The following is a 25,287-nucleotide window of genomic DNA, read 5'->3' on the forward strand; positions in this document are numbered from 1 at the left end:
CTTAAAATCACCAACAGATTATTCCACATTATGTATTTGTGGAAGCACCTATACATCCTATTCTGGGCAACTTAGACACCAGGGAGACAGCAGACTGTGGCTTATGGGCTAAATTTTGGTCTACCACCTGTTTTTGTTAAAAAAAAATTATTGAAACACAACCAAGATCACTTGTTTCCATATTGTCTAGTTCTGTTTTCAAACTACAAAGGCAAGGTTTGCTAACTTTTGGCGTAGACAAACAGCTCAGATGATCCACTACTGGAGGACAGTGGTTATCACCAACCTGTCCTTCTCAAACATAATAATGCCTAACCCCTGTTGAGGGCCTGATATGTGGCAGGTATCTTTATAAATGCTTTACGTGAATTAAAAATTAACTCATTTAGGGAATTCTCTGGTGGTCCAGTGGTTAGGACTCCGAGCTTTCACTGCTGAGGGCCTGGGTTCAATCCCTGGGGTCGGGGAACTAAGATCTCACAAGCTGTGCGGCGCAGCCAAAAGAAAAAAAAAAATTTAGTCAGGAGTTTCACAGAACGTTGGTGGAAGGACTCGTGGATATTATCTAATTTGTCACCTTTTTCAGATAAATAGCTTGCTCATGTGGGCTATGGCAGAGCAAAGTTTCCTGAGTCCCAGTCCAGTCCACTTTGCCACTTTGATCTTATTTTGAAAGGGAAACCAATACCATATCCATTAGGTGTGGCATTAAAAAGAAAGTTTTTTTTTGGGGGGGTGCTTAAACCCCTGAGTGAAATCTCTCATTTTTAAATGTTTTACTGACTATAAAAGTAATTCATGTTTATTGCAGGAAAAATAAAATATGTAGAAGGTTATAAAGGACAAAATAAAGTAACCCATTAAATGACCTAGAGATCAGTTGTTGACATTTTAGTGGGTTTTCCTCTGTCCTTTTTTTTTTCCCCCTCTGTCCTTTTTTATGTGTGTGTTTTGTATATATCTGTGTAGTAATAATAGTTTCTGTTTATTGAATGCTTACTTTAGTACTGGTATATATGTGCATATTTTTTGTTTTAGTGTTTTGTAGTCTCCTGTTTTAACATATTGTATTTTCTCATGAATATTCTCTGAAAACATGACTCTTAATAGTTTCATAATCTATCATATTGATATGCCATCAATGTTTACTTGCCTGTATTTTTTACAGTCATAGTAACAATGTGATCTTTGTACATAAATCTCTGTGCTTATCTCTGATTATATTTTTTTCACTTGTTTTCTCTGATTACAGAGTTATTTACTTATTTCTACAGGAAAACTTCCAAACATTGCAAAAAGAAACGCCTTAAAACAAAAGTTTACCATAATCTTATTCCTCAAGATGATCATGGCTAACAAATTGATAGATATTCTGAGAGATTTAAGTTTTTTAAAAATAAGGCAAAATATAGATAATTGAGGAAATTTGGAAAATAGAAGAGAAAATCATTCATAAATTATATCACCATGGTGGTGATTACTTTTCCTTCTTGATCTTATTTATATGTATATTTTAACATACATATATGACGTTAGATTGTATTTGAAATTTTAATATCCTGTTTTTTTTTCACATTTGCTTATAAGTATTTTTCCACATTGTCACATATTTTCATTTTCAATTATCTGATGTCTGTATGATTTCCACCAAGTGGAAGTACCATACTTTGCTAAATTGCTAAGTGTCAGTGTCCATCAACAGAAAAATTGTGTTTTCCAACAACATTTCAGGGGATTTTTTTTTTTTTACAGGTAACAGAAGAATTCAGTTTGGGTTTTTTTCTCCCACTCTGGGAGGTTCCTTCTTTATGAAAAAGTTCTAACAGTAGAATTACTAGGTTAAATAATATAGGCATCTTTATGACATACTGATGAGTGAGGATCTTCTGAGATCCATTGCAGGTGTTGTATATAGTACAGATTGAGAATTTTGTTCTGACTTTCTGTACCTACAAAATGGTGATCATGGTGTCCCAACTGCCACTCAGCCTACAACTTTAAGACCTAATATATTGGGTTGGCCAAAAAGTTCATTCGCGTTTTTCCGTAACATCTTACGAACAAACTTTTTGGCCAACCCAGTATATTGCCAGTTAGCTCTAGAAAGATGGTACCAGTTTACATTCCCACCAGTGGTGTGTGAGAAGCTCTCTTTCCCTGCACCTTTGCCAGTTTTGAGTTTTAGCATTAAAGAGAGAGTTTCCAACTTGATATAAAAATTGATTCTTCATTCTTTCAGTTCCCATTTCTTTGATTACCAATGAGGTGAAACTTTGTTTTGGTATGTCTATTGGCCTTTTGTAATTCTTGGTGTATTTGTTGTACTTTGCATATTTCTATCAGTTCATCTTTTTTCTTTACTCGTTAATAGGAAGTCTTTTATCTATCAGGTCTATCTACTCCTTGATGTATAAATCAAAAATACATTTTTTAACCCTTTACTGGGTTTTGGTTTATTTTGGTATGTGGTGTGAGGTAGGAATCTCACTAAGTGTTTTTTTCCAGATACTTAAGCAACAGTCCCAACATAAATTGTGAGTAATCAATTTTTTTATGATTAGAAATGCCAATTTTTATCATATATTAAATTAGTTTACTTATTTCTCTTAGGGATTAGGAATCTCTAAAATCAAAAGCCAGAGTTAAACCTCCTTATAAATGTGTAAACTCACTGTTGAGGTTTCCTAGCTACACTCTTTTGATGATTTTATCTGTTACTCCCAGAATTTCAGTTACCTTCTTTATGACAAAAACTCTAAATACAAGTTTTCAGCCCACACCTCTGTCCTCTGTTCCGTATATGTATGTCTGATATTTCAAACTGAATGTATCTTTTTCCTCCTCAAACCAGTGTTACCACTCTCACTAAAGGTCACTGTCATCTCTCAAGCCCCAAACCAGCAAATTATCATTAACTTCTCCTTCTCCCTCACATCTCGCTCGAATAGTCATCCTGTCCTGTCCTGTTGTTTTTGTCTCTTAGTCATCCAAGTCCCCTTATTGGACTGCTGAAACAACCTCCCAAGGGGTCCTCCAGCCTTCACCTTGCCTCCTACCTTCCACCCCTTGTACACACTTTGCTCTATGGGCAAAAGGATAAGTTGTGTGTGTGTGTGTGTGTGTGTGTGTGTGTTTAATAGAAGATCTAATCATGTCACATATTTTTCAAACCTTTTCCAATACTTTTTATGGCTTTCTGCTCACTTTAGGGTAAATTCCTTAAAGTGGTTTGCAGGGTTGTATTTGCTTGCCTCGGGCTTCATGTCTTATTTCTAGTGCCTAATACTTTGGCCTTACTAGATCTCTTTCATTCTTCCAAAATATGGGGCTTGATTCCTTTTATATATTCTGTTTCATCTCTCTGGTATCTTCTTTTCCCTCTTCATTTGTCTAATTCTTATTTATCTCTTCTTCAGGGAGGCTTTCTTTCCCAGATTAGATTAGGTCCCCTCTGCTCTGCATTCTACAGGACCCAATATTTCTCCTTTTATAATTCCCTTATTTGTAACTACTGGTGTTAATGTCTTTGTTGAGTTGTGACGTAAGCTCTAGGTAGGCCTGGGCGTGTCTGACTTTTTCTCCACTGTCTCTAGCTCTGATTATAGCCAAACCCCACACTACTTCATGAGTCTCTGTAGGATTCTGCAGTGGGTCCACTTTATGTCCCTGCTATGGAAGAGGATCAGGAAATCCCAGATAGGATCCTCTTAAACCTCTAAAACTCAACACCGAGGCACAGACCTTGATGAGAAGTCCACAGGGCCAGCCTTATTATATACTTCACCAGACTTCCTATTCTTCCATGCCTTCTGAGCTCTTGATTATGGTAAACCATCTCTCTGCCTTCTGTTTTTCTTGAAATAACACTTCCAATTCTACTTCTCACTTCAGGGTTATATGGAGAGACATTTTTGGATGAACAGTTATGATTTTGACTTTCCAAAAACGAGAAACTCTCTATACTATTTTTGCAACTCTTTGTAAGTCAAAAATTATTTCACAAAGTGTTTTTGTTTTTTCAACTGCAGCCTACACTCTTATATTGAGCTATGCCTGAAGAAAAGATTTTGAATTGATAAGACATCTTGAAGAAAGGACAATCAGCATATCTCTAGGTTGTGTCAAATAGCAATCCCTAACTACTATCCAGCTCCTTGACATATAGGGGAGGTGGGTGGATCAGACTTAAATGCATTAGCCTTGCTATGAGGCCATTTCCCAACACAACGTTTGACTATATTAATTGACTTTTCATATAGATTATTGTATAGTGGAAAGAGTACACTAATTGACATGGATATTCCTATTCACTTCATAGTTATTTTTATCTTTATAAATAACATTCTGATTTATTTCTCAAGTACTTGAGTGTTTGCTAATATGTCAGTCTGTCTGGCTGCCACTTCTTGGACAGCTGACAAATGGAGTTTGTTAACCTAGAAAGCTGGAAGCCACCCCTGACTCTTGGTGATGCAGGCAAGTTGCTGTCCTGACAGGTTTTGTGTGAGTTACCAGATAGTATCCTTAGGCAACAGCGCTATCTCATTTTTCTGTTTACTGGGACAGTGATATCCCCTTCCCCACCTTTTTTTCCTCTATGAGCAGGGCTCCCAGTTTTTCAACCTTGAAGTCTTTTACAATCAAAGCAAAGAGAAGATTTGTGGATGTTGAATATGCAAGGAGCTGAAGAGAGAGAGATTGGAAGAGTGATTTGTCCAGGTGAGTAAGCAAGGGATCACCAGTGGAAGAAACAGGAGGGCTTTGGAAATCTTACAAGAGAAACTGAATGAAGCTCAGGAGAGCAAATTACCCTCTCTTTTAGGAATGCTGGGGTGAATGTGAGTGAACATCTATTGAGTGAGCATCTCTTGAGGCCAGCTTTTCCCTGGTACTCATTTGATCTCATTTCCACTATTTTGCACTTTTACATTCTCCCACTCTCCACTCTTTGAATGCAAACTATCCATGTTTCTTGTCTTGCCCTAATCTTAGTCTGTTATTGTTTGTTTTTTTCCCTTTATCTCTCTGGTCTCTGATTCTGTCACTTCCTTGGTGTCTGCAGCTACTCATTTTTCATTAATGGTGATCACCTTACCCTGATGCAGATCTCTTCCACCAGATGTAACTCTGAATTACTTGCCCCACTTGCTCTTTTTTTTTTTTTGGCTGCATTGGGTCTTTGTTGCTGCACACGGGCTTTCTCTAGTTGCAGCAAGCGGGGGCTACTCTTCGTTGCAGTGCGTGGGCTCTAAGCATGCGGGCTTCAGTAGTTGTGGCACGGGGCTCAGTAGTTGTGGCTTGCAGGCTCAGTAGTTGTGGCACACGGGCTTAGTTGCTACACGGCATGTGGGATCTTCCCAGACCAGGGCTTGAACCTGTGTCCCCTGCATTGGCAGGCAGATTCTTAATCACTGCGCCACTGGGGAAGTCCTACCCCACTTGCTCTTATTGGCCATTACTCATAGGCCATTACTGAGACCTGTCAAAGTTAGGTCCCTATAAGTTCAGGGGCTTGCGCTCTTCCTTGCACAAGAGATACTCACTGTGGTGGTTTTTTTCAGGTTGGGTGAACAAGCCTGCTCCAGAGCAGGATGGCTCTGAAATTGATTTGCCAGGGATAGCATCAAAGAGATCCCAAGAGGATGAATACCAGGATCCTACATTTGAAGAAAAATATGTATGTGAGAGCATGAAGGAAAACCCTCCCAGAGAGGTTCCTGGACCATGCCTTTTCCAAGAAGGTTTTGGGGGAATAACTTTCATCCACAAGGAAGCACCTGCAGAAATGATTAGACAAGAATATAATTTTGAGAGAAGCCTGCTTTTGACCTCAAGCCTTGTTACACATCTCAGGGTTTCTACAGAAGAGAGCCTACATCAGTGGGAGACAAGTAGCATATACACCAGTGAGATTTCAGACCAAAGTAAATGTCCGATCTTCTCTACACAGAAAAAATCTTGGAAATGTAGTGAATGTGGAAAAACTTTTAATCAGAGCTCATCCTTTACCCAGCATCAGAGAACTCATACGAGACCCTACGCATGTGAGGAATGTGGGAAAACTTTTAGCCGTAGCTCATTCCTTGTTCGACATCAAAGAATTCACACCGGAGTGAAACCATATGGATGTGAGCAGTGTGGGAAAACATTTCGATGTCGATCATTTCTTACTCAGCATCAGAGAATCCACACTGGAGAGAAACCGTATAAATGTAATAGATGTGGGAAGGCGTTCAGTCAGAACACACACCTCATTCATCATCAGAGAATTCACACTGGTGAGAAACCTTATTTATGCAATGAATGTGGCTCTTCTTTTCGCAAACACTCAAATCTTACACAACATCAGAGAATTCACACTGGGGAAAAACCCTATAAATGTGATGAATGTGGGAAGACTTTCCATACAAAGGCAAACCTCTCTCAGCATCAGAGAATTCATACTGGAGAGAAACCCTATAAATGTAAGGAATGTGGGAAAGCGTTTTGTCAGAGCCCATCCCTTATTAAACACCAGCGAATTCATACTGGAGAAAAACCCTATAAGTGTAAGGAATGTGGCAAAGCTTTTGCTCAGTGCACCCCACTCACTAAACATCAGAGAATTCATACAGGGGAAAGACCCTACAAATGCAGTGAGTGTGGTAAAGCTTTCATTCAGAGCATTTGCCTTATTCGGCATCAGAGAAGCCACACCGGAGAAAAACCCTATAAATGCAATGAATGTGGGAAGGGCTTTAACCAGAATACCTGTCTCACTCAGCATATGAGAATTCATACTGGAGAGAAGCCCTATAAATGTCAAGAATGTGGGAAAGCCTTTGCTCACAACACGTCTCTTACTGAACATCATAGAACTCACACTGGTGAGAAGCTCTATAAGTGTAGTGAGTGTGAGAAAACCTTCCGCAAGTATGCACACCTTAGTGAACATTACAGGATTCACACTGGTGAGAAGCCTTATGAGTGCATTGAATGTGGAAAATTCTTCAGACATAGTTCAGTCCTCTTCAGACATCAGAAACTTCACAGTGGTGAATAAACCTGGCATTCAGGTTATGACAGTTTCTCTAGAGACAGTGACTAGGAATCTGGCTGGGGAAGAGGGACAGGAAGAGTTCCTAGAGGGAAGGATAAAGGAGCCTTGGATACTGCACTTAGGAGGGTGTTTTGAGAAATGGAGGTGGGAGCTTGGAGAATGCAGAGCCTACTCCAGGTGGGCATCTGGGAATACAGGGTAGGAAAGAAGTTTCTATTTTTCAGAGAAATCCTTGCTCTTTGCCATTCCCTTGTCTCCATGGCATTCTCATACCTGGAGGTGCCATTTAAGTTAGCACTGTGTTTCCCTTATTACACCCCTGCTTCACCTTCCCAACTTGTCACCTGTGTTCACTGGTCATAGGCTGAGGTGCTTTTCCAAATTGATTGTCGGTGTGAAAGTGGCAGCGGCTCTGAGGTAGTGCTGAATAGCCTGCAGATGCCTGAGGCCGCTCTGACCATGCCACCGTGGGGAGGCTGCCCATCTGTGGAAGTGTTCCCGTGAAGGGGAGATAGAAACAAGTGAAAATAGAATCCTTAGTCATACATCTATTCAGCAAATAAGGGGATATGTGGCAAGAGCTGGCCTGATTGCTACAGAAAAGTTGGTGAAGAAGGCTTTTATCAGGGTGAGGGAGAGCTTCCTGATCCTTTCAAGCTGGAGAGTGACTTGGGGCTAAGAAGGAAATAAGAGATCAAGAGAGACTTCTCTTGAATGATGTCAGTTTGTGGGAAGGAAGTCAGATCTGCTCAGAGGGTCACAGAGAGGAAGACCTAACCTCTTTCCCAGAGGAATATTATCTTACCCAGAAAGAAAATGGTTTGTGCTAGGCTGCTAGTGCTAAGAAGCCTCAGAGCAGGAAGCCTGCCTGTGACTGAGCAACTTACCCACATATTCCTGTCCTAGACTAGGGTGTACACCTGTCTCTTGTAAGTTTGGCTGGGGCACTAGTGCACAGGGACCAGGGGAGAGAGGCCCACTACGATTAACAAAGTGGGACTTGGTTTGTTAGCCTTTAGAGAGGAGAAAGCATTAGTGATGAAGTGGTCACCGAAGTGGGGATGGCTAGGTTTTGCATAATCATGGCATTGGTGGCTCTAACCATGGATTCATTAGATCTCAGATATTTCTGTTTTTATTGGGCCTCTTATTCCAGGATATTTATCATTCCCTGTGGATTAGGAGTATCTAGGGAAACACCTCTCGTGGGATGAATTTGGAAAGAATTCTAGAGAGAATTACCTCTTTTTCAAATCCCTGAAAATTGAAATAACACGGTTTGCCATGACTGTGATGGTATTTTATTCTTTTGAGAGAAAGGAAGGGCATGTTTCCCCTTTATGTCCCCATTCTCTTTCATGTTCTTAACTGCTACCCAGAGATTCAGCTCTGGAAGATTAAGTGAGGATAGCCTTTGACTAGTATTTGAAATAGTTTCTATGCTCTGAAGCTTATATAGTTTAAAAAATATGACTATTAAAAAACTAAAGTAAGTTAATTCTGGAATGGTTATTTGGAACTCAGCATCGATTTTTTTTTTTTTCCAGAGCAAGTGTCTTACAAGCATTGGTTTGAGCAATTAATTACCAATAATGGGAATGTGGAAGAAATAACATACTTTACCCTCTCCAGCTATAAAGATTATGTTCTCAAACCTGCCATAGGACAATTCATAATTGAGTAAATTAACATGGGCAAAAATAACCCTATGAAAACTTTACATTTTATGCTCATGGAAAAAAAATATAGTCTACTGAAAGCAAATGTCAATGTATTTTTTTCTAAATGAAAAAAACACTAAACTCATTGCTAGCATGTAGTAAATATTCAATAAATATTTATTTGTTGAATTAATATATTTTAGTCAAACTTTGCCCACCAAAAACTTTAGGAACTTCCTGATATTTAGAGTAATATTTATATGCTACCATCTTTGGAGACTTGAGTGGAGATTAGAGAGGAAAGGGAGAATTTTCTTGAGGAAGAAATGGGAAAACCTTAGGGGTGAAAGATGCCTAAGTTGCTGTTAGAAAGATTTTCTAAAATGGAATGGAGAAAATGTATTAAATGGAGTTTTTAATCCTCAGGTTAAGAGTGTCCGGTACCATTTTTACTTCCTGGGGAAGCAGGAAGGAAAGGAATGTATCATCTTTACTGTCATCCTATATTCTCACCCTTGCAATATTTGCTCCTGATTTTCTCTCAGTTGCTGGCCCACCATATACCTAGCCACTCCAGCTTGGCCCCAAGTCTAGGAATTGTCCTCTTCCTCAGCCTTCCCTCATCATATCCAATCAATCACTATATGCTGTTGACATTACCTTCTAAGTCTGGAAGCCATGTCTACTGCTGCTGCCTTATTCCAGCTCCCTGGTTTATTTCCTAGGCTATTTTTATGTTTTCCCAACCAGTCTTGCAGTTCTTGCCCCACTAGGCCATCTTTCACATTTCTTCTGGGTGGTCTTTGCAAGACACAACTGTGGCAGCTCTGTTGTTCTCTCTCTGAATAAAGTGCTAGCCTCAACGGGCATCTCAGGCTCCTCATCTGGCCCAGGCCTCCTTTGCCATTCTCAGAGGACATTTCTTGCATGTTCTGTTCCATAGTGCAAGTTTCTGTGACTCCTGATCATCTCTGGACTCTACTTTGGCACCTTTGCACATACTGTTTCTATGGCCTATTTACCTTCCTTGCTTCTGCTTGCCTGGGAGGCTCCCATTTGTCACTTATGAATGTGCTCAGGCAACATCTCTTCAAAGCTGTTTCTGACCTCACATATTTTTGTATTATTTCTGTGTTTTGTAACTTCATCATTTCATGTATCATGTTAGGTTGTAATGGCTAGTTTACAAATCTTTCTCTTTCCACTGAACTGTCAGCTCCATCAGGGCAGGAGCCATGTGAAGTTTATTCATCTTTGTATCCTCAGTCTCTGGCATTTCGTAGGTACTCAATAAATATTTGTTGAGCTCAACTAAAATCAAGTCAGACATTTCTCCATGCCCACCTGCAGGTCGTGACTTAGGTCACAGTTACCAGCAGAAAGGAGGTATACATGAGTATACCTGAGCAGAAAGGTGAATACATGAATGTGTCATGAAGCGTTTGCCAGAAGCAAGAATTCTGCACCTTCCTGCAAGGTACAGAGTGTGTGGTCCACTCTAATACTTTTTCTTATGAGATCCTACAGAGGATCTCATAAGAAAAAGTAATATGTAGCAAAGAATTTTTTTGGTTTTGTTACAAATTAGGCATTTAAATGTCCCATCATAGTCTAACAAAGTGCTTTCAGATATACTGATGTCAGGGTCAACAGGAAGAGGATAATCCATGCAGCTGTAGAAGCACAGCTATGTCAACTGGACTATCCATGACATAAGAGAGACAGGAGCTGAGCAGTGATGCTGGCCTGGCAGGAGAGCAGTTGAGCTGGAAACCCCAACATGGAAGCTTATGGCTTTCCTTGGGCTCTGGAATGATAAAGAATTAGAATGTGTTGCTTATGTTCAGTGTGCCGAAATGTAATTTGTGCCTTCAGAAGGACACGGGATGAGGCCACCTGAGATCCTCAAAACGACAGAAGGGAAAACAGAAAGATGGTTGGACTTGCCCAAGGTCACACACCTAGTCTCAGGTAAAACTGAAACTCCAGTGTCCTTGCTTTCCCCTCAGATTTCTCTTTACTGGTTGTAACTCTGCTCCATGACGCCTCTTTACGTGTGTCTGTTAGGCCCTACTCCTGAGAATGGGAGAAGCTCACTTTAGATCAAGAAGCTTTTTGGCCCGCAGAATAAGACCTTACTGCATGTAAGTGAGGGTGAGAAATAAGTTAATTTTACATTTTAACCCCATCTTTCTTTCCACATAATGGAGAAGTCTAGTCTTGACCCCGGGTAGCTCTAGTTTCACTCTCTTGCAGCTGCTGCCTAGAGCAGGGCTAGGATCATTTTAGTTTTGTGGAATATTTTTGGTGTCCATTCCTCCAATCCATTTTCCACCTCTCATTGAAAAATCTCAACCCAAATTGTAGTTAAGCCCCCAGATTCCTGTTTCTAACCTGTTGTGCCTAGGGTACCCCACTCCAGGGTTAGTTTCCACCCAGCGGAGCCTGCTGATTTAGAGATTCTTTGAAGCCTAAAAATTAGGGGGGAGGGGCTTCCCTGGTGGCGCAGTGGTTGCTCGTCCGCCTGCCGATGCAGGGGAGCCGGGTTCGCGCCCCGGTCTGGGAGGATCCCACATGCCGCGGAGCGGCTGGGCCTGTGGGCCGTGGCCGCTGGGCCTGCGCGTCCGGCGGCTGTGCTCCGCAACGGGAGAGGCCACAGCAGAGGGAGGCCCGCATATCACAAAAAAAAAAAAAAAAAAAAAATTAGTGGGGAGATGAGTAGGCCTAGGCTCTGTGGCATGTGGGATGTTAGGGCTATGGAGGAAGAACCTGCTATCTGATTCAAAAGAAGTGCTGAGACTGTGACATTGGTAAAAAGAAAGGCAAGCCCAACATTGTTCCTGGCATGTCAGCTAACAGTTCTACGAAGGGTCCCCTTTTAGCTGAAGATGGTTAGTGATGGTTTCAGTCTGGCATCTCCTGTTTTCAGCATCCTAAATGGATTCCATTTGGGGAAAACAGTCCATCTGGAAATTTCAGGTAACTTCTTTGCTGCATCTCATTCATTTATTAATTGTTCACTGAGAGCCTACTCACACTAGGGATATGATGGTAAGCAGACAGCCCTATTTTCCTGAGCTTGCAGATCAGTGGGAATGCCTGGAAGTAGGTCAGGTGCCGTATTGCCCATGCCTTCATCCCTGGGATACATTTGTCAGGATGAGCCCTTATGCGCAAATATTCCTTAATGAGGATCAGCAGGATCTAAAGTTTCCCCAAAAGGGGGGCAGGGGTGCTACCTGGAAGGCTTGAAATGTCCTGGAAGCCAATTCAGTCAATGGGGGACTGGAGCTGGGATTTGGGGAACATGATAGGACGAACATTTATTGAGCATTTTTCAAGTACCAGAAATTCTTGGTAATTTACACAAATTAGCCTCATTTAATCCTCACAGCCCTATGAAATTTGGTATCATTAAGGAATGCGCACAGAGGGGTAAAGTAACGCCCAAGTTCACACACTGAGAATCTGAGCTCTGGTCTTTTGGCTGATTGTTGAACAAAGATCCGGAAGGGTGTTTGCGGTTCCTCTGAGGAAGCCAATTATCCGGCAGGTGAGAATGTGTATAATTGTGTTCTATAAGCTTTGGGAAAACCTTTAGAAGACCTCCAAAGGACCGTGACCTGGAAAAGAGTTTTTAGGAAGATCAGTGTGGTCGAGTTGCTGGGTGAATTAACCTGTAGTAAGAGCTCCCTGTGGCGTCCCCCAGTCTCACTTGCGGTCAGCCTTCTTATCCTGGGAAGAGGTGTACTGATGGACTTGCCACTGTTTCTGAGCCGGGGAGGAAGCCCCCTGCCCTCCTAGGGAGGAGGCAGCAGCGGTTGCTGGCGTGGCGCGGACTGGTGACGTCATGGCGGCCCAGAGCGCCCAGGAAGAGCTGTGCGGGCGGCCCAGGAGCGCGCAGAAGACAGAGGGTGGAGAGGTGTGGCCGGCGGCGCCGCGGGGGATCGCGTGGTGAGCGGAGTCGGTTATACCCGGCTGCGGCTGGTTCCAGAAGGAACCCAGCCGGCCGCAGCGCCTCTTCTTCCGGCCGAGCAGGGCCCTTTGGAGCGGAGGCCCGGGGACCGGGGTCGGCTCCCCTGAAGAGGGAGGGGCGAAAGCTGTTCCAGAGCCCTGGTCTGGGAGTCGGGAGGCCGGGGTTGCATTTGCATGTACTTGAGCCAGCGAACCCCTAAGTTCCGTTTTCTGTGTTCCAGAAGCGAATACTATTCCTCGCTTTGCCACTTCACAGAGTCGTACGGGTTGAATAAGTATATGTGCAAGTTATCTCTTGCCTTTCATTAAGTTTATATTCCTCTCTAATAGCAACAGGATAGGTGCTGTACGAAGACATCAGTAATAATTTAACAGCAGGTACTATTTATTGAATGCTTATCAGTCAGTATTCTTCTAAATACGTTCTATGTGTTAACTCATTTATGCATCATCACCCTATGAAGTAGTTATTATCAGCTCCATTTAACATTTGTTAGAAATGGAGTACAGAAAGATAGAGTAACTTACCCAATATCACTTAGTTAATAAATGGTGGAACAGGGATTCAAACCCAGAGACCACTAGCCCCGAGCCCATGCTATATTTGTTTTCAAGTTTGGTAGAGGAAAACGGGATGTAATCAGAGTATTAAACACAGAATGGAAGGAGCTATAGTAGAGACGTGTGAAATTTTTCCGGAATGTTGAGGAAGTGCCTTGGAAGCGTGAAGAAAACTTTTCCTCAAGGAAGAAATGTGGTGGTTCATACTTGACCTGATTATTAAAATTGTTTAGAAGAGTAACTTAATCTAATTAGAAGTTTGAAGATAATTAGTTGTTCAGTGTCAAGAGGTGCTAGTGGATTGGGACGGATTAGACTGGAAACCGGGTCACTGCCTTTTGATATGGTGGTCTTTCCTTTCTATTCAGAGGGGTTCTTAAAACCTTTCCTTTTAGGAGGGGTTCTTAACATCTTCCAACAGACACCTCCTGTCTTTTGTTGGAGATTTTGCTTCACACCGAGGCAGTCTTATTTGCCTGAAATTCACAGGCCTCTGATTGTGGGAGACTAAGTGCTGGGGTGTTGCCCTGCTATTGACTCAGCCTATTCTTAACAAGAGGGCATCTCACTGCTGGACATATAGTAGCTGCTCAGTTAGTACTTTTCACAGAAATGAATAACCAGCTTCAATCAAAGAGGGACTAGAAGGGCTTGATTTGAGGTTCTTGCTCTTTTCCATCTGTTTTTAGAGTCAAAGAATCACAAAATGTTGGTACTAGAGGAAGCTTTAGATATCATCTAGTTTTTCATTTCACAGATTTAAAAAAAAAGTCACAATTGAAATTGAGTGACTTGCTTCGAGGGGCAGAGCAGAGACTAGAACCCAGACCTCTTGACAGTCCACTGCTTGTCTCACTGCCTTCTACTGTAGCCCCATAGTCTTTGATTTCTGAAGTCAGTGACTTCTCCATTAGGTTTTTTTTTGGAGGGGGGAGGTGCCTTTGTGCTCCAGTCTTATCTTTGGTGGAGGAATTTTTACCCCAGGATGCTTGGTCCTTAAGAGCACCTGCCCTCTTTCTTTGTGCATTGTCACATCTCACTGACTTTTTGTCATTGGTGATACATGGCTATGAGAACAAGGACATTGATTCAGACTTAAAATAGTCATTTGGTTAGGGATGGGCTATTCCTGGATTCCCTTGAATCCAGAGTATGAAGGAAGTAGGCTGACAATTTATGGGTGCTCTTTCTCCTCCCTCTGTGCCTCAAATTCCTGCTCTTCCTCATGAGAAGAGTCCCCAGGAGACAAACCATAGTCACTTGTATTCCTAACAGCTTGTCTCTGGGTAAGTGAAATCTAACTAGAGAGCCCAGGATGGGGCTGCTCAGTAGGCAGACCTAAGGTGGGACCCAGCAGTGACCACTATATCTAGACCCTGCAGACTGAAAACACAGAACCACCCAGAAATGGGACCATCTTACTCAAATCAGATTTAGAGTGGCTTATTGTGAAAGAAGGCTATGGAGTAATTGGTTATAGGATAGATCAGAGTGTGCAGTAATTTTTTTAAATATAAATTTATTTATTTATTTTTGGCTGCATTGGGTCTTTGTTGCTGCGCACGGGCTTCTAGTTGCAGTGACTTCTCTTGTTGCAGAGCACCAGCTCTAGGCATGTGGGCTTCAGTAGTTGTGGCATGCGGGCTCAGTAGTTGTGGCTCGTGGGCTCTAGAGCGCAGGCTCAGTAGTTGTGGTGCACTACTTAGTTGCGGCATGTGGGATCTTCCTGGACCAGGGCTCGACTCTGTGTCCCCTGCATTGGGAGGCGGATTCGTAACCACTGCGCACCAGGGAAGTCTCAGTAATTTCTTATCACATGAACTTAAACTGCAGTCATCTGGTGGAACACCCTGAAACCACTTGCTGAACTGCTAAGTATGATGCTCTAATAGTGTAGCGGTCAGAAACTGATAGTAAATTATTGGAAGACCCATTGCAAAGGTGATTAAATGTTTCCTCAGAATGTATGCAATGGGCTTCTGGCCTCGTTTGGAACAAGAGCTTAAGTAATCACAACTGCCATTGTTATTGGCCATCAGAAGGCAGTGTGGAGCCTGGGTATCTGTTAAACTAAGTAAGAATAGTACTGGATGAACTGGATTTTTAGGTAATGGGAACTTTTTGAATAGATATAATAGACTATGTCCTTTAGAATTCAGTCTAGTCTAATATATACACATAATACATGTACACATATGTGCCCATATGTGCATTGAGAGATCCTAGAAGAAAATTTATCAAAATACCAACTGTTTCTTTTGGGTGGTAGGATTTCAAGTAATTTCATTTTGGACTAACTATTTTACAGAATGAGCTTTTTTTTTTTTCCCTTGTATGATTAAGAAAAGAAAACCTTTTTTATTTTGGACAATAAAAATAAAGGAAATAAAGGTGTGGTTAGAGTTTTGGTTTTATGTTTAGCTATTTAAATCACTTAGAGTTTATTTTTGTATATATATGTCCATACTAGAAGTTTATACAGCAGATAAAGATAGATTTACAAAAAATAGTCAATATATTAACAACCAGTGTGGTACAAGACTGCCCAGTCAAATCAGTCTCTTGACTGTAAACCATTTAAAAATTTTTTTATTGGATTATAGTTGATTTACAATGTTGTGTTAGTTTCAGGTGTACAGCAAAGTGATTCAATTATACATATAAATGTATTCATTCTTTTTCAGATTCTTTTCTTATACAGGTTATCACAGAATATTGAGTAGAGTTCCCTGTGCTATACAGTTGGTCCTTGTTGGTTATCTATCTTATATATGTATAGTAGTGTGTGTATGTAAATCCCAACATCCTGATTTATCCCTCCTCCCCATGTTACCCATTCAGTAATCATAAGTTTGTTTTCGATATCTGTAAGTCTGTTTCTGTTTTTGTTTTTTTGTTTTTTTTTCCGGTATGTGGGCCTCTCACTGCTGTGGCCTTTCCCGTTGTGGAGCGCAGGCTCCGGACGCACAGGCTCAGCGGCCATGGCTCACGGGCCCAGCCGCTCCGTGGCATGTGGGATCTTCCTGCACGGGGGCACGAACCCGTGTACCCTGCATCGGCAGACAGATTCTCAACCACTGCGCCACCAGGGAAGCCCATGTTTCTGTTTTTTAAATAAGTTCATTTGTATCATTTTTAAAAAGTATATCCACATATGAGTGACATTATAAGATATTTGTCTTTGTCTGACTTCACTTAGTATGATCATCTTTAGGTCCATTCATGTTGCTGCAAATGACATTATTTTGTCCTCTTTTATGGCTGAGTAATATTCCATTGTATATATGTACCATATCTTCTTTATCCATTCCTCTATTGATGGACACTTAGATTGCTTCTTGGCTATTGTAAATAGTGCTACAGTGAACACTGGGGTGCATGTATCTTTTCAAATTATGGTTTTCTCCAGATATATGCTCAGGAGTGGGATTGCTGGATCATATAGTAGTTCTATTTTTAGTTTTTTAAGGAACCTCCATACTGTTCTCCATAGTGGTTTTACCAATTTACATTCCCACCAACAGTGTAGGATGGTTCCCTTTTCACCACACCCTCTCCAGCATTTATTGTTTACAGACTTTTTGATGATGACCTTTCTGACCTGTGTGACGTTATATCTCATTGTAGTTTTTTTTAAAAATTATTTATTTATTTATTTATTTATGGCTGTGTTGGGTCTTTGTTTCTGTGCGAGGGCTTTCTCTAGTAGCGGCAAGCGGGGGCCACTCCTCATCGCGGTGCGCGGGCCTCTCACTGTCGCGGCCTCTCTTGTTGTGGAGCACAAGCTCCAGACGCGCAGGCTCAGTAGTTGTGGCTTACAGGCCCAGTTGCTCCGCGGCATGTGGGATCTTCCCAGACCAGGGCTCGAACCCGTGTCCCCTGCATTGGCAGGCAGATTCTCAACCACTGCGCCACCAGGGAAGCCCCTCATTGTAGTTTTGATTTGCATTTCTCTGATAATTAGTGATGTTGAGCATCTTTTCATGTTCTTTTTGGCCATCTGTATTCCTTCTTTGGAGAAATGTCTATTTAGATCTTCTGCCCGTTTTTTGATTGGGTTGTTTGTGTCTTTTGACATAGAACTGCATGAGCTGTTTGTATATTTTGGAGATTCCAACTGTAAACCATTTGTGCAGATACCCCAGTGTGTACCAGTTGACTCTCAGCCCCAGTAGATCTGTATGTACCAACATGAAATGATCTCAAAGACACATTCCTTGGTGAAAAAAATCAAATTGCGTAGCAGCATCTATACAACGATTTTATTTATGTAAAAAGAATCAAATGCTATAAATATGGAGAAAAAAGACTGAAAGAATATACTCCAGATTATCTCTGGTAAGGGGGTGGTTTCGTTTGGGTAGAGTGGGGTGGTGATGGTTATAAAAATTACTGTCTTATCCTGTATACTTTCATATTATCTAAATATTTTAAGGTGAGGATATATCCATGTGTAACTTGTATAATTAGAAAACTAAAATAGAAGGAGTCCTCAGGGAATAAGAATGTGTTTGTGTCTCCAGACCATCCAGAGAAGAGGTTGCTCTGATGTGTGGTTCCTGAATATCCATTCTCTGATTCTGTGCACCTTTATTGAGGGTATCAGGTGCAAAGTTTGATGCCCTTAAGATTGTCTAAGTAGTCCACTCTTTCTCCAGTTCTGTGCTTCCTAAGGAGTGTCCTGATGACAACAGTTTGATTCCCATACAGTTTTTCTATACTGGAGAGAATATAGTAACCAGCTGGACATTAAGCATATAAAATTTTCATTGTAAACTAGTGAAGTGACTTTCTGTTTCCTACATCATTCTCCTTGTGAATTTGATTAGTACACATCAGATTTTGAAGCATTTTTTGGCTTCAAGGGTGAGGGCCAGATCCTGGATCATGATGCTAGAAGTTACTGTCCAATGGGGGCTTCTTCCCTAAGGACCACCTCTGTCTTATTTTTATGTAAATAAAACTGATATCTTATTTTCTTTCATTAAGCAGAACTCTAGTTTTCAAACCTAGATCCTTCCCAGTTGTACCTAGGGGCTGAATGTTTTGGAGAAAAAGAGAGGTCCAAAGAGATACCTATCAAGGTGAGTGAATAGGGAAGGATAGGTGAGATGGACCTAGCAAAAGTTACAGCCTGGATCACCTTTGAAATCTTAAAAGAGGAACTCTTCAATTATCACTGGTCTGCCAAGGTACTGATTATAGGCAACCTAAGGAAATATAATTACTTTTCACCCATTTTTGAGGACTAGAAACTGTAGGTGAGTGGTAATTTTCCCCAACACTTAACTTACCCAAGATTAATATACTTATCCCTTTCACATTCTCCTACTATTTATCACTCTGGATGATCCTAAATTACCTGGGTCAGTTTTTAGTATTTGAGTGTTTCAGAATCAGTCACAATAGGGAAGTTTAGAGATTTACCAAAACCTGTCACTACTTAATCTCTTTCTCCCAATCACCTAATCTTTTCCCCAGGTCATTGTGATCTTCTTTCTCTATTATTGAGAAGAGGATAAAAATCAGGACTTCACAATGCAGGTCCTCTCTTCTGCACGGAGGACATTTTCCTTTGTTAATTTTTTTTTTCAGGCAAGAAAACCAAGCCTGATGGCACAGTGTTATATGACTTGAAAAGATATGGAGGGTCAGAGAGCCTGGTCATCAGGAGTTTGCATTAGGAGAAGTTGAAGATACGTGCTGAATAAGGACTAGAAGGGGAAATCCTGCAGGAATGACTGGGAGGACACCATATGCACACAGACCTTTCACAGGAGAACAATGTTACTCTAAGGAAAATCATCTTTGAGAAAGTACCTTGTAAGTATTCTGAATCTGAGAGACAGTTTCTTTTAAACTGGAACCTATTAGATGCCCCTTCATCGTGTTACAAAAAGCATGAGTTCCAGCCAGATTTCACTGCAAGTGAAACATCAGAGACTTAAAAGACAAAAGAAACCTTCCAAGTGTAGTGAATGTGGAAAATTTTTTACTCAGAGATCATCTCTTACCCAGCATCAGAAGATTCACACGGGAGAGAAACCCTATGTATGTACTGAATGTGGAACTTGTTTCCGTAAACAGTCAAATCTTACTCAGCATCTGAGGAGTCATACGGGAGAGAAACCTTATAAATGTAATGAATGTGAGAAAGCCTTTCAAACAAAAGCAGTCCTTGTCCAGCATCTGAGAATTCATACTGGGGAGAAACCCTATAAATGCGATGATTGTGGCAAAGCCTTTTGTCAGAGTCCATCCCTTGTTAAACACCTGAGAATTCATACTGGAGAGAAGCCCTATAAATGCAGCGAGTGTGGCAAAGCCTTCAGTCAGAGCATATGCCTTACTCGTCATCAGAGAAGTCATTCTGGAGATAGACCTTATAAGTGTAATGACTGTGGGAAAGCCTTTAATCAGAGTGCGTGCCTCAGGCAGCATCAGAGAATCCACTCAGGAGAGAAGCCCTACACATGTACCAAATGTGGTAAAGCCTTCACTCAGAACTCTTCCCTTGTTGAACATGAGAGAACTCACACTGGAGAGAAACTTTTTAAGTGTAGTGAGTGTGAAAAAACTTTCCGCAAGCAAGCACACCTTAGTGAACATTACAGAACTCACACTGGAGAGAAAGCTTATGAATGTGCTAACTGTGGGAAATCCTTCAGGCACAGCTCAGCGCTTGCTCGACATCAGAGGCTTCATGCTGGGGAATAAAACTCGGGATATAACTAGGGTGGAAAGACTTGTATCAATATGAAAACACTTCTTTTTTTTTCTAAATTATTAGGAGATTAGGACTCAAATCTTCACCTGGGATGAATGTTTTGTATGTTGAGCACAAGGGCAATGTGTCCTAAAAATTAAAAAATAGACTCAGAACTAGATAGTCTTAAGTTTGATGGCTTCTCTGCCACTTAATGGGTGTCTGACCTTACCACTCTGAGCCTCAGTTTTTCCCATCCTCCCCAAAGAATAATGAGGATACTTACTAGGGTTGTCTTGAGAATAAAATGAGTGGTATATAATAACTAACTGCCAGTAATTGGTTTTGAGTGATAGATGTTGCAAAAGTTTATAAATCTGGTTATTGAAAACAAAGGCCAACTTTTTGTTTCTCATAATATATTTTTTCTTAAGAATATTCTTGTAATTGGGCTGTGATTTCATACCTAATCTACAGAAGGCTATTTAAACTATAACATATAGATTTAAATAGGAGAACACACTTAAGACCAGTTTCTCCTTGAAAAAATTCAGATTTAATCAGAGGAAAAAAAATGATTGGGATTTGAGTGGACATTTTGGATACTCTGAAGAGTTTTATGTAGATTTTGATACCTTCCATTGTTGGATCTAATTTCACTTCAAGCTCTGGACTTCTCGTTTCCATGAAAAGGGAAGCCTCACTAACACTAACTGAGTAAAAACTCGTGTTCAGGACTTTTGTGTGTGTTTTGAGGTGGAGTGGGATGAGGAGAAGACACAGGAGAATAGAGAGGGGGCATAAGATAGAGAATATAAGCCTGTTGATGAGGACGTGGCTTTACTTGTTTTGAAATCTAGGAGCACAACACTGAAGGGGAGCCTCTTAAGGGAAGAGGAGTATAGGAGACGTTGGGTTCTTAGGCGCCGGGAGGTGGGGCCAACATGAGAATAGCATCTTGGAGATAAGTGGGTGGGGGTGCCTCACTTACAACAAAGAATGGCTTCTTAGAGCTCAAAAGAAGGAAAGAAATCAAAGGATACTTTTAAAAAAACAATTTATTTATTTTTGGCTGTGTTGGGTCTTTGTGGCTGTGCGTGGGCTTCTCATTGCGGTGGCTTCTTTTGTTGCAGAGCACGGGCTCTAGGCTTGTGGGCTTCAGTAGTTTTGTCACATGGGCTCAGTAGTTGTGGCTCACGGGCTCTAGAGCACAGGCTCAGTAGTTGTGGTGCACGGGCTTAGTTGCTCCGCAGCATGTGGGATCTTCCCAGACCAGGGCTTGAACCCGTGTACCCTGCATTGGCAGGTGGATTCTTTTTTTTTTTCTTTTAAAATTTTTGGTTCCACTGGGTCTTTGTTGCTTCACGCGAGCTTTCTCTAGTTGCGGAGAGCGGGGGCTGCTCTTCATTGCAGTGTGCGGACTTCTCATTGCGGTGGCTTCTCTTATTGTGGAGCACAGGCTCTAGGCTCTCAGGCTTCAGTAGTTGCAGCACACAGGGTCAGTAGTTGTGGCTCGTGGGCTTTAGAGCACAGGCTCATTAGTTGTGGTGAACTGGCTTAGTTAGTTGATCCGCGGCATGTGAGATCTTCCCGGACCAGGGCTTGAACCTGTGTCCACTGCATTGGCAGGCGGATTTTTAACCACTGCGCCACCAGGGAAGCCCTCAAAGGATACTTTTAATGGTGCTTCATGCAATGCTAATAAGCTACTTAAGGTAAACAAGCACATCTAACACTAATAGGTACCCTTGTAAGAAAAGGAGATATTTTCCGCATTTCCAGAGTCAGGGATAAAGAAAGAGGAACTTGACTTCCCAAAGTCAAACAGCTAATGTCAGAGTTGAATCTCAGTCTAGATCCTGGTTTTTATAGTACCAAACTCACAGGTAATATTCCATCACTGAACCTTTCCATTGTGTGAAATGCCAAAATTGTGAAAAACGGGGGGGAGGTATTTTTTCCAACTTAATGTGTGCTCACTGAAATACATTTATAAAATAAGAGTAAAAAATTAAAATTACATACTTTCACCAAGTACATATTCTAAAGTACTTACTTTAGTATATTTATTCTAGCCTTTCTTCTCTGCTTAGCTTTTCTTTCTTCCATTAAAAAAAAAAAAAAGTAACTATGGGGAATTCCCTAGAGGTCCAGTGTTTGGGTCTCCGTGCTTCCACTGCAGTGGGCCCGGGTTCAATCCCTGTTCAGGGAACTAGGATCCCACAAGCTGTGTGGCCAAAAAAAAAAAAAAAGTAACTATGATTATTATGTTACATCTTGCTATTTGATTTAACATAAGGATTTAGTCATACTATTACAGACTTTCTATAAACCTCATTTTAATGGTTGCCTAACATTTTATTGACCTGCTCATAATTTACTGACTTGTTTCCCTTCTGTTTGTTGTTTAAATTAATGCCATTTTTTCTTATAAATCAGCTAGTCCACTTAGTGCAATGCCTGACACATGGTATGTGCTCATATTAGCTAGAAAAATTATTAACTCAGCAGTGAAACAGTTTGTATATAAAGCTTTTTCATCATTTTAAATTATTGCCTTAGGATTTTCAGAAGGTATGATCTTAAATTTTATTTTTAAAATTTCATTATTTTTTTTGACTAGACAATAGAAACTTACGGTTTAAAATTCTAAAAGCACAAAAGTTAAACAGTGAAAAGCCTTCTTGCCAGCCACCCCAGATAAAACATATTATCAGTTTCTTGTTTTCCTTCCAGAGATAGATGATTATAAACAAGGAAGAGTGTTTCCCTCCTTTTTCTAAAATAGACTTTTTAAGAATAGTTTTAGGGGACTTCCCTGGTGGTGCAGTGGTTACGAATCCACCTGCCAATGCAGGGGACGTGGGTTCGAGCCCTGGTCTGGGAAGATCCCACATGCCGCAGAGCAACTAAACCCGTGCGCCACAACTACTGAGCCTGCGCGCTAGAGCCCGCGAGCCACAACTACTGAGCCCACGCACCACGATTACTGAAGCCCGTGCACCTAGAGCCCGTGCTCCGCAACAAGAAAAGCCACCGCAACGAGAAGCCTGTGCACCGCATGAAGAGTAGCCCCTGCTCGCCGCAACTAGAGAAAGCCCGCACGCAGCAACAGAGATCCAACTGCAGGCAAAAATTAAAAAAAAATTAAAAAAAAAAAACAGTTTTAGGTTCACAGCAAGATTGAATGGAAAGTACATGGAGTTCCCACATATGTACAACCTCCCCATTATCAATGTCCTGCACCAGGGTGATACATTTGTTACAGTCCATGAACCTACACACTATGAACTGAAAATTCATCGTTCAAGTTAGGGTTAACTCTTTTTTTTTTTTAATTGAAGTATAGTTGATTTACAATGTTGTGTTAGTTTCTGGTGTACAGCAAGGTAATTCAGATATGTATGTATATATATATATGTATGTATGTATATATATATATATTCTTTTCCATTATGGCTTATCACAGGATACTGAATATAGTTCCCTGTGCTATACAGTAGGACCTTGTCGTTTATGCATTCTATATATAATAGTTTGCATCTGCTAGTCCTAGACCCCCAATCCATCCCTCCCCTGCACACCCCCCTGGCAACCACAAGTCTGTTGTCTATGTCTATGAGTGTTTCTGTTTCATAGATAAGTTCATTTGTGTCATATTTTAGATATCACGTATAAGTGATATCGTATGGTATTTGTCTTTCTCTTTCTAACTTACTTCACTCACTGTGATAATCTCTAGGTCCATCCATGTAACTGCAACTGGCGTTATTTCTTTTTTAATAGCTGAGTAATATTCCACTGTGTGTAAATACCACATCTTTTAAAAATATTTTATTTTATTTATTTATTTTTTATACAGCAGGTTCTTATTAGTGTTTTATACATATTAGCGTATATATGTCAATCCCAATCTCCCAATTCATCCCACCAATACCACCTCCTCCCGCCACTTTCCCCAGTTGATGTCCATATGTTTGTTCTCTACATCTGTGTTAAATACCACATCTTCTTTATTCATTCATCTGTCATTGGACATTTAGGTTGTTTCCATGTCTTGGCTATTATAAACAGTTTTTCTATGAACACAGGGGTGCATGTATCTTTTTGAATTATAGTTTTCTCTGGAATGGGATTGCTGGATCACATGGCAACTCTATTTTTAGTTTTTTGAGAAACTGCCATACTGTTCTCCACCGTGGCTGCACTAATTTACATTCCCACCAACAGTGTAGGAGGGTTCCCTTTTCTCCAACACATTAGGGTTCTCTTAAGAGTCATGCATCGTATGGGTTTGGATAAATGTATAATGACCTGTATCCACCATTATAGTATCATGCAGAATAGTTTCACTGCCCTAAAAATCCTCTATGCTCCACCTATTCATCCCCACCTCTTCCCAACCCCTGACAACTACTTATCTTTTTATTGTCTCCATAGTTTTGCCTTTTCCAGAATGTCATGTAGTTGGAATTGTACAGTATGCAGCCTTTTTAAAAAATTTTTAAATTTTATTTCTTTATTTTTTGGCTGTGTTGGGTCTTTGTTGCTGCACGCAGGCTTTCTCTAGTTGCGGCGAGTGGGCTTCTCATTGCAGTGGCTTCTCTTGTTGTGGAGCATGGGCTCTAGGCGCGTGGGCTTCAGTAGTTGTGGCTTACGGGCTCTAGAGCACAGGCTCAGTATTTGTGGCGCATGGGCTTAGTTGCTCCGCGGCATGTGGGGTCTTCCCGGACCAGGGATCAAACCCGTGTCCCCCGCATTGGCAGGCAGATTCTTATCCACTGTGCCACCAGGGAAGCCCCTATGCAGCCTTTTTGAATTGTTTTTTTTCACTTAGTAATATGCATTTAATTGTCTCCATGTCTTTTCATGGCTTGATAGCTCATTTTTTAAAAATATTTTCAATTAATTAATTTATGGCTGCGTTGGGTTTTCGTTGCTGCATGCAGGCTTTCACTGCGGTGGCTTCTTTCTTCGCGGAGCACGGGCTCCAGGTGCACAGGCTTCAGTAGTTGTGGCTCGCGGGCTCTAGAGCGCAGGCTCAGTAGTTGTGGCACACGGGCTCAGCTGCTCCGCGGCATGTGGGATCTTCCCCAACCAGGGCTTGAACCCGTGTCCTCTGCATTGGCAGGCGGATTCTTAACCACCTTGCCACCAGGGAAGCCCGATAGCTCATTTCTTTTTAGTGCTAAATAACATTCCATTGTCTCGTTGTACCACAGTTTATTTATCCATTCACCTACTGAAGGATATCTTGGTTGTTTCCAGACTTTGGCAATTATGGATATAGCTGCAATAAACATCTGTGTTCAGGTTTTTGTGTGGACCTAAGTTTACAAGTTCTT

The 25,287-nt window shown here is 41.2% G+C and overlaps 1 protein-coding gene across 1 annotated transcript in view; it reads left to right on the forward strand.

Annotated features, from left to right (window-relative positions):
* Positions 1-20,270, forward strand: part of ZNF35 (zinc finger protein 35) — a 44,976-nt gene extending 24,706 nt beyond the window's left edge. The window contains exons 7-10 of the mRNA XM_055080005.1: positions 4,631-4,719; positions 5,562-7,034; positions 17,771-17,775; positions 19,195-20,270. Of these exons, the coding sequence (XP_054935980.1) occupies positions 4,631-4,719; positions 5,562-7,034; positions 17,771-17,775; positions 19,195-19,953 (2,326 nt within the window). The 3' untranslated portion in view covers positions 19,954-20,270. The remainder of the gene's footprint in view (positions 1-4,630; positions 4,720-5,561; positions 7,035-17,770; positions 17,776-19,194) is intronic.
* The last annotated feature ends 5,017 nt before the right edge of the window (positions 20,271-25,287 follow it).

This window comes from Physeter macrocephalus, chromosome 18 (assembly GCF_002837175.3).
Source record: "Physeter macrocephalus isolate SW-GA chromosome 18, ASM283717v5, whole genome shotgun sequence".
In the NCBI taxonomy this organism is placed as follows: Eukaryota; Metazoa; Chordata; class Mammalia; order Artiodactyla; family Physeteridae; genus Physeter; species Physeter macrocephalus.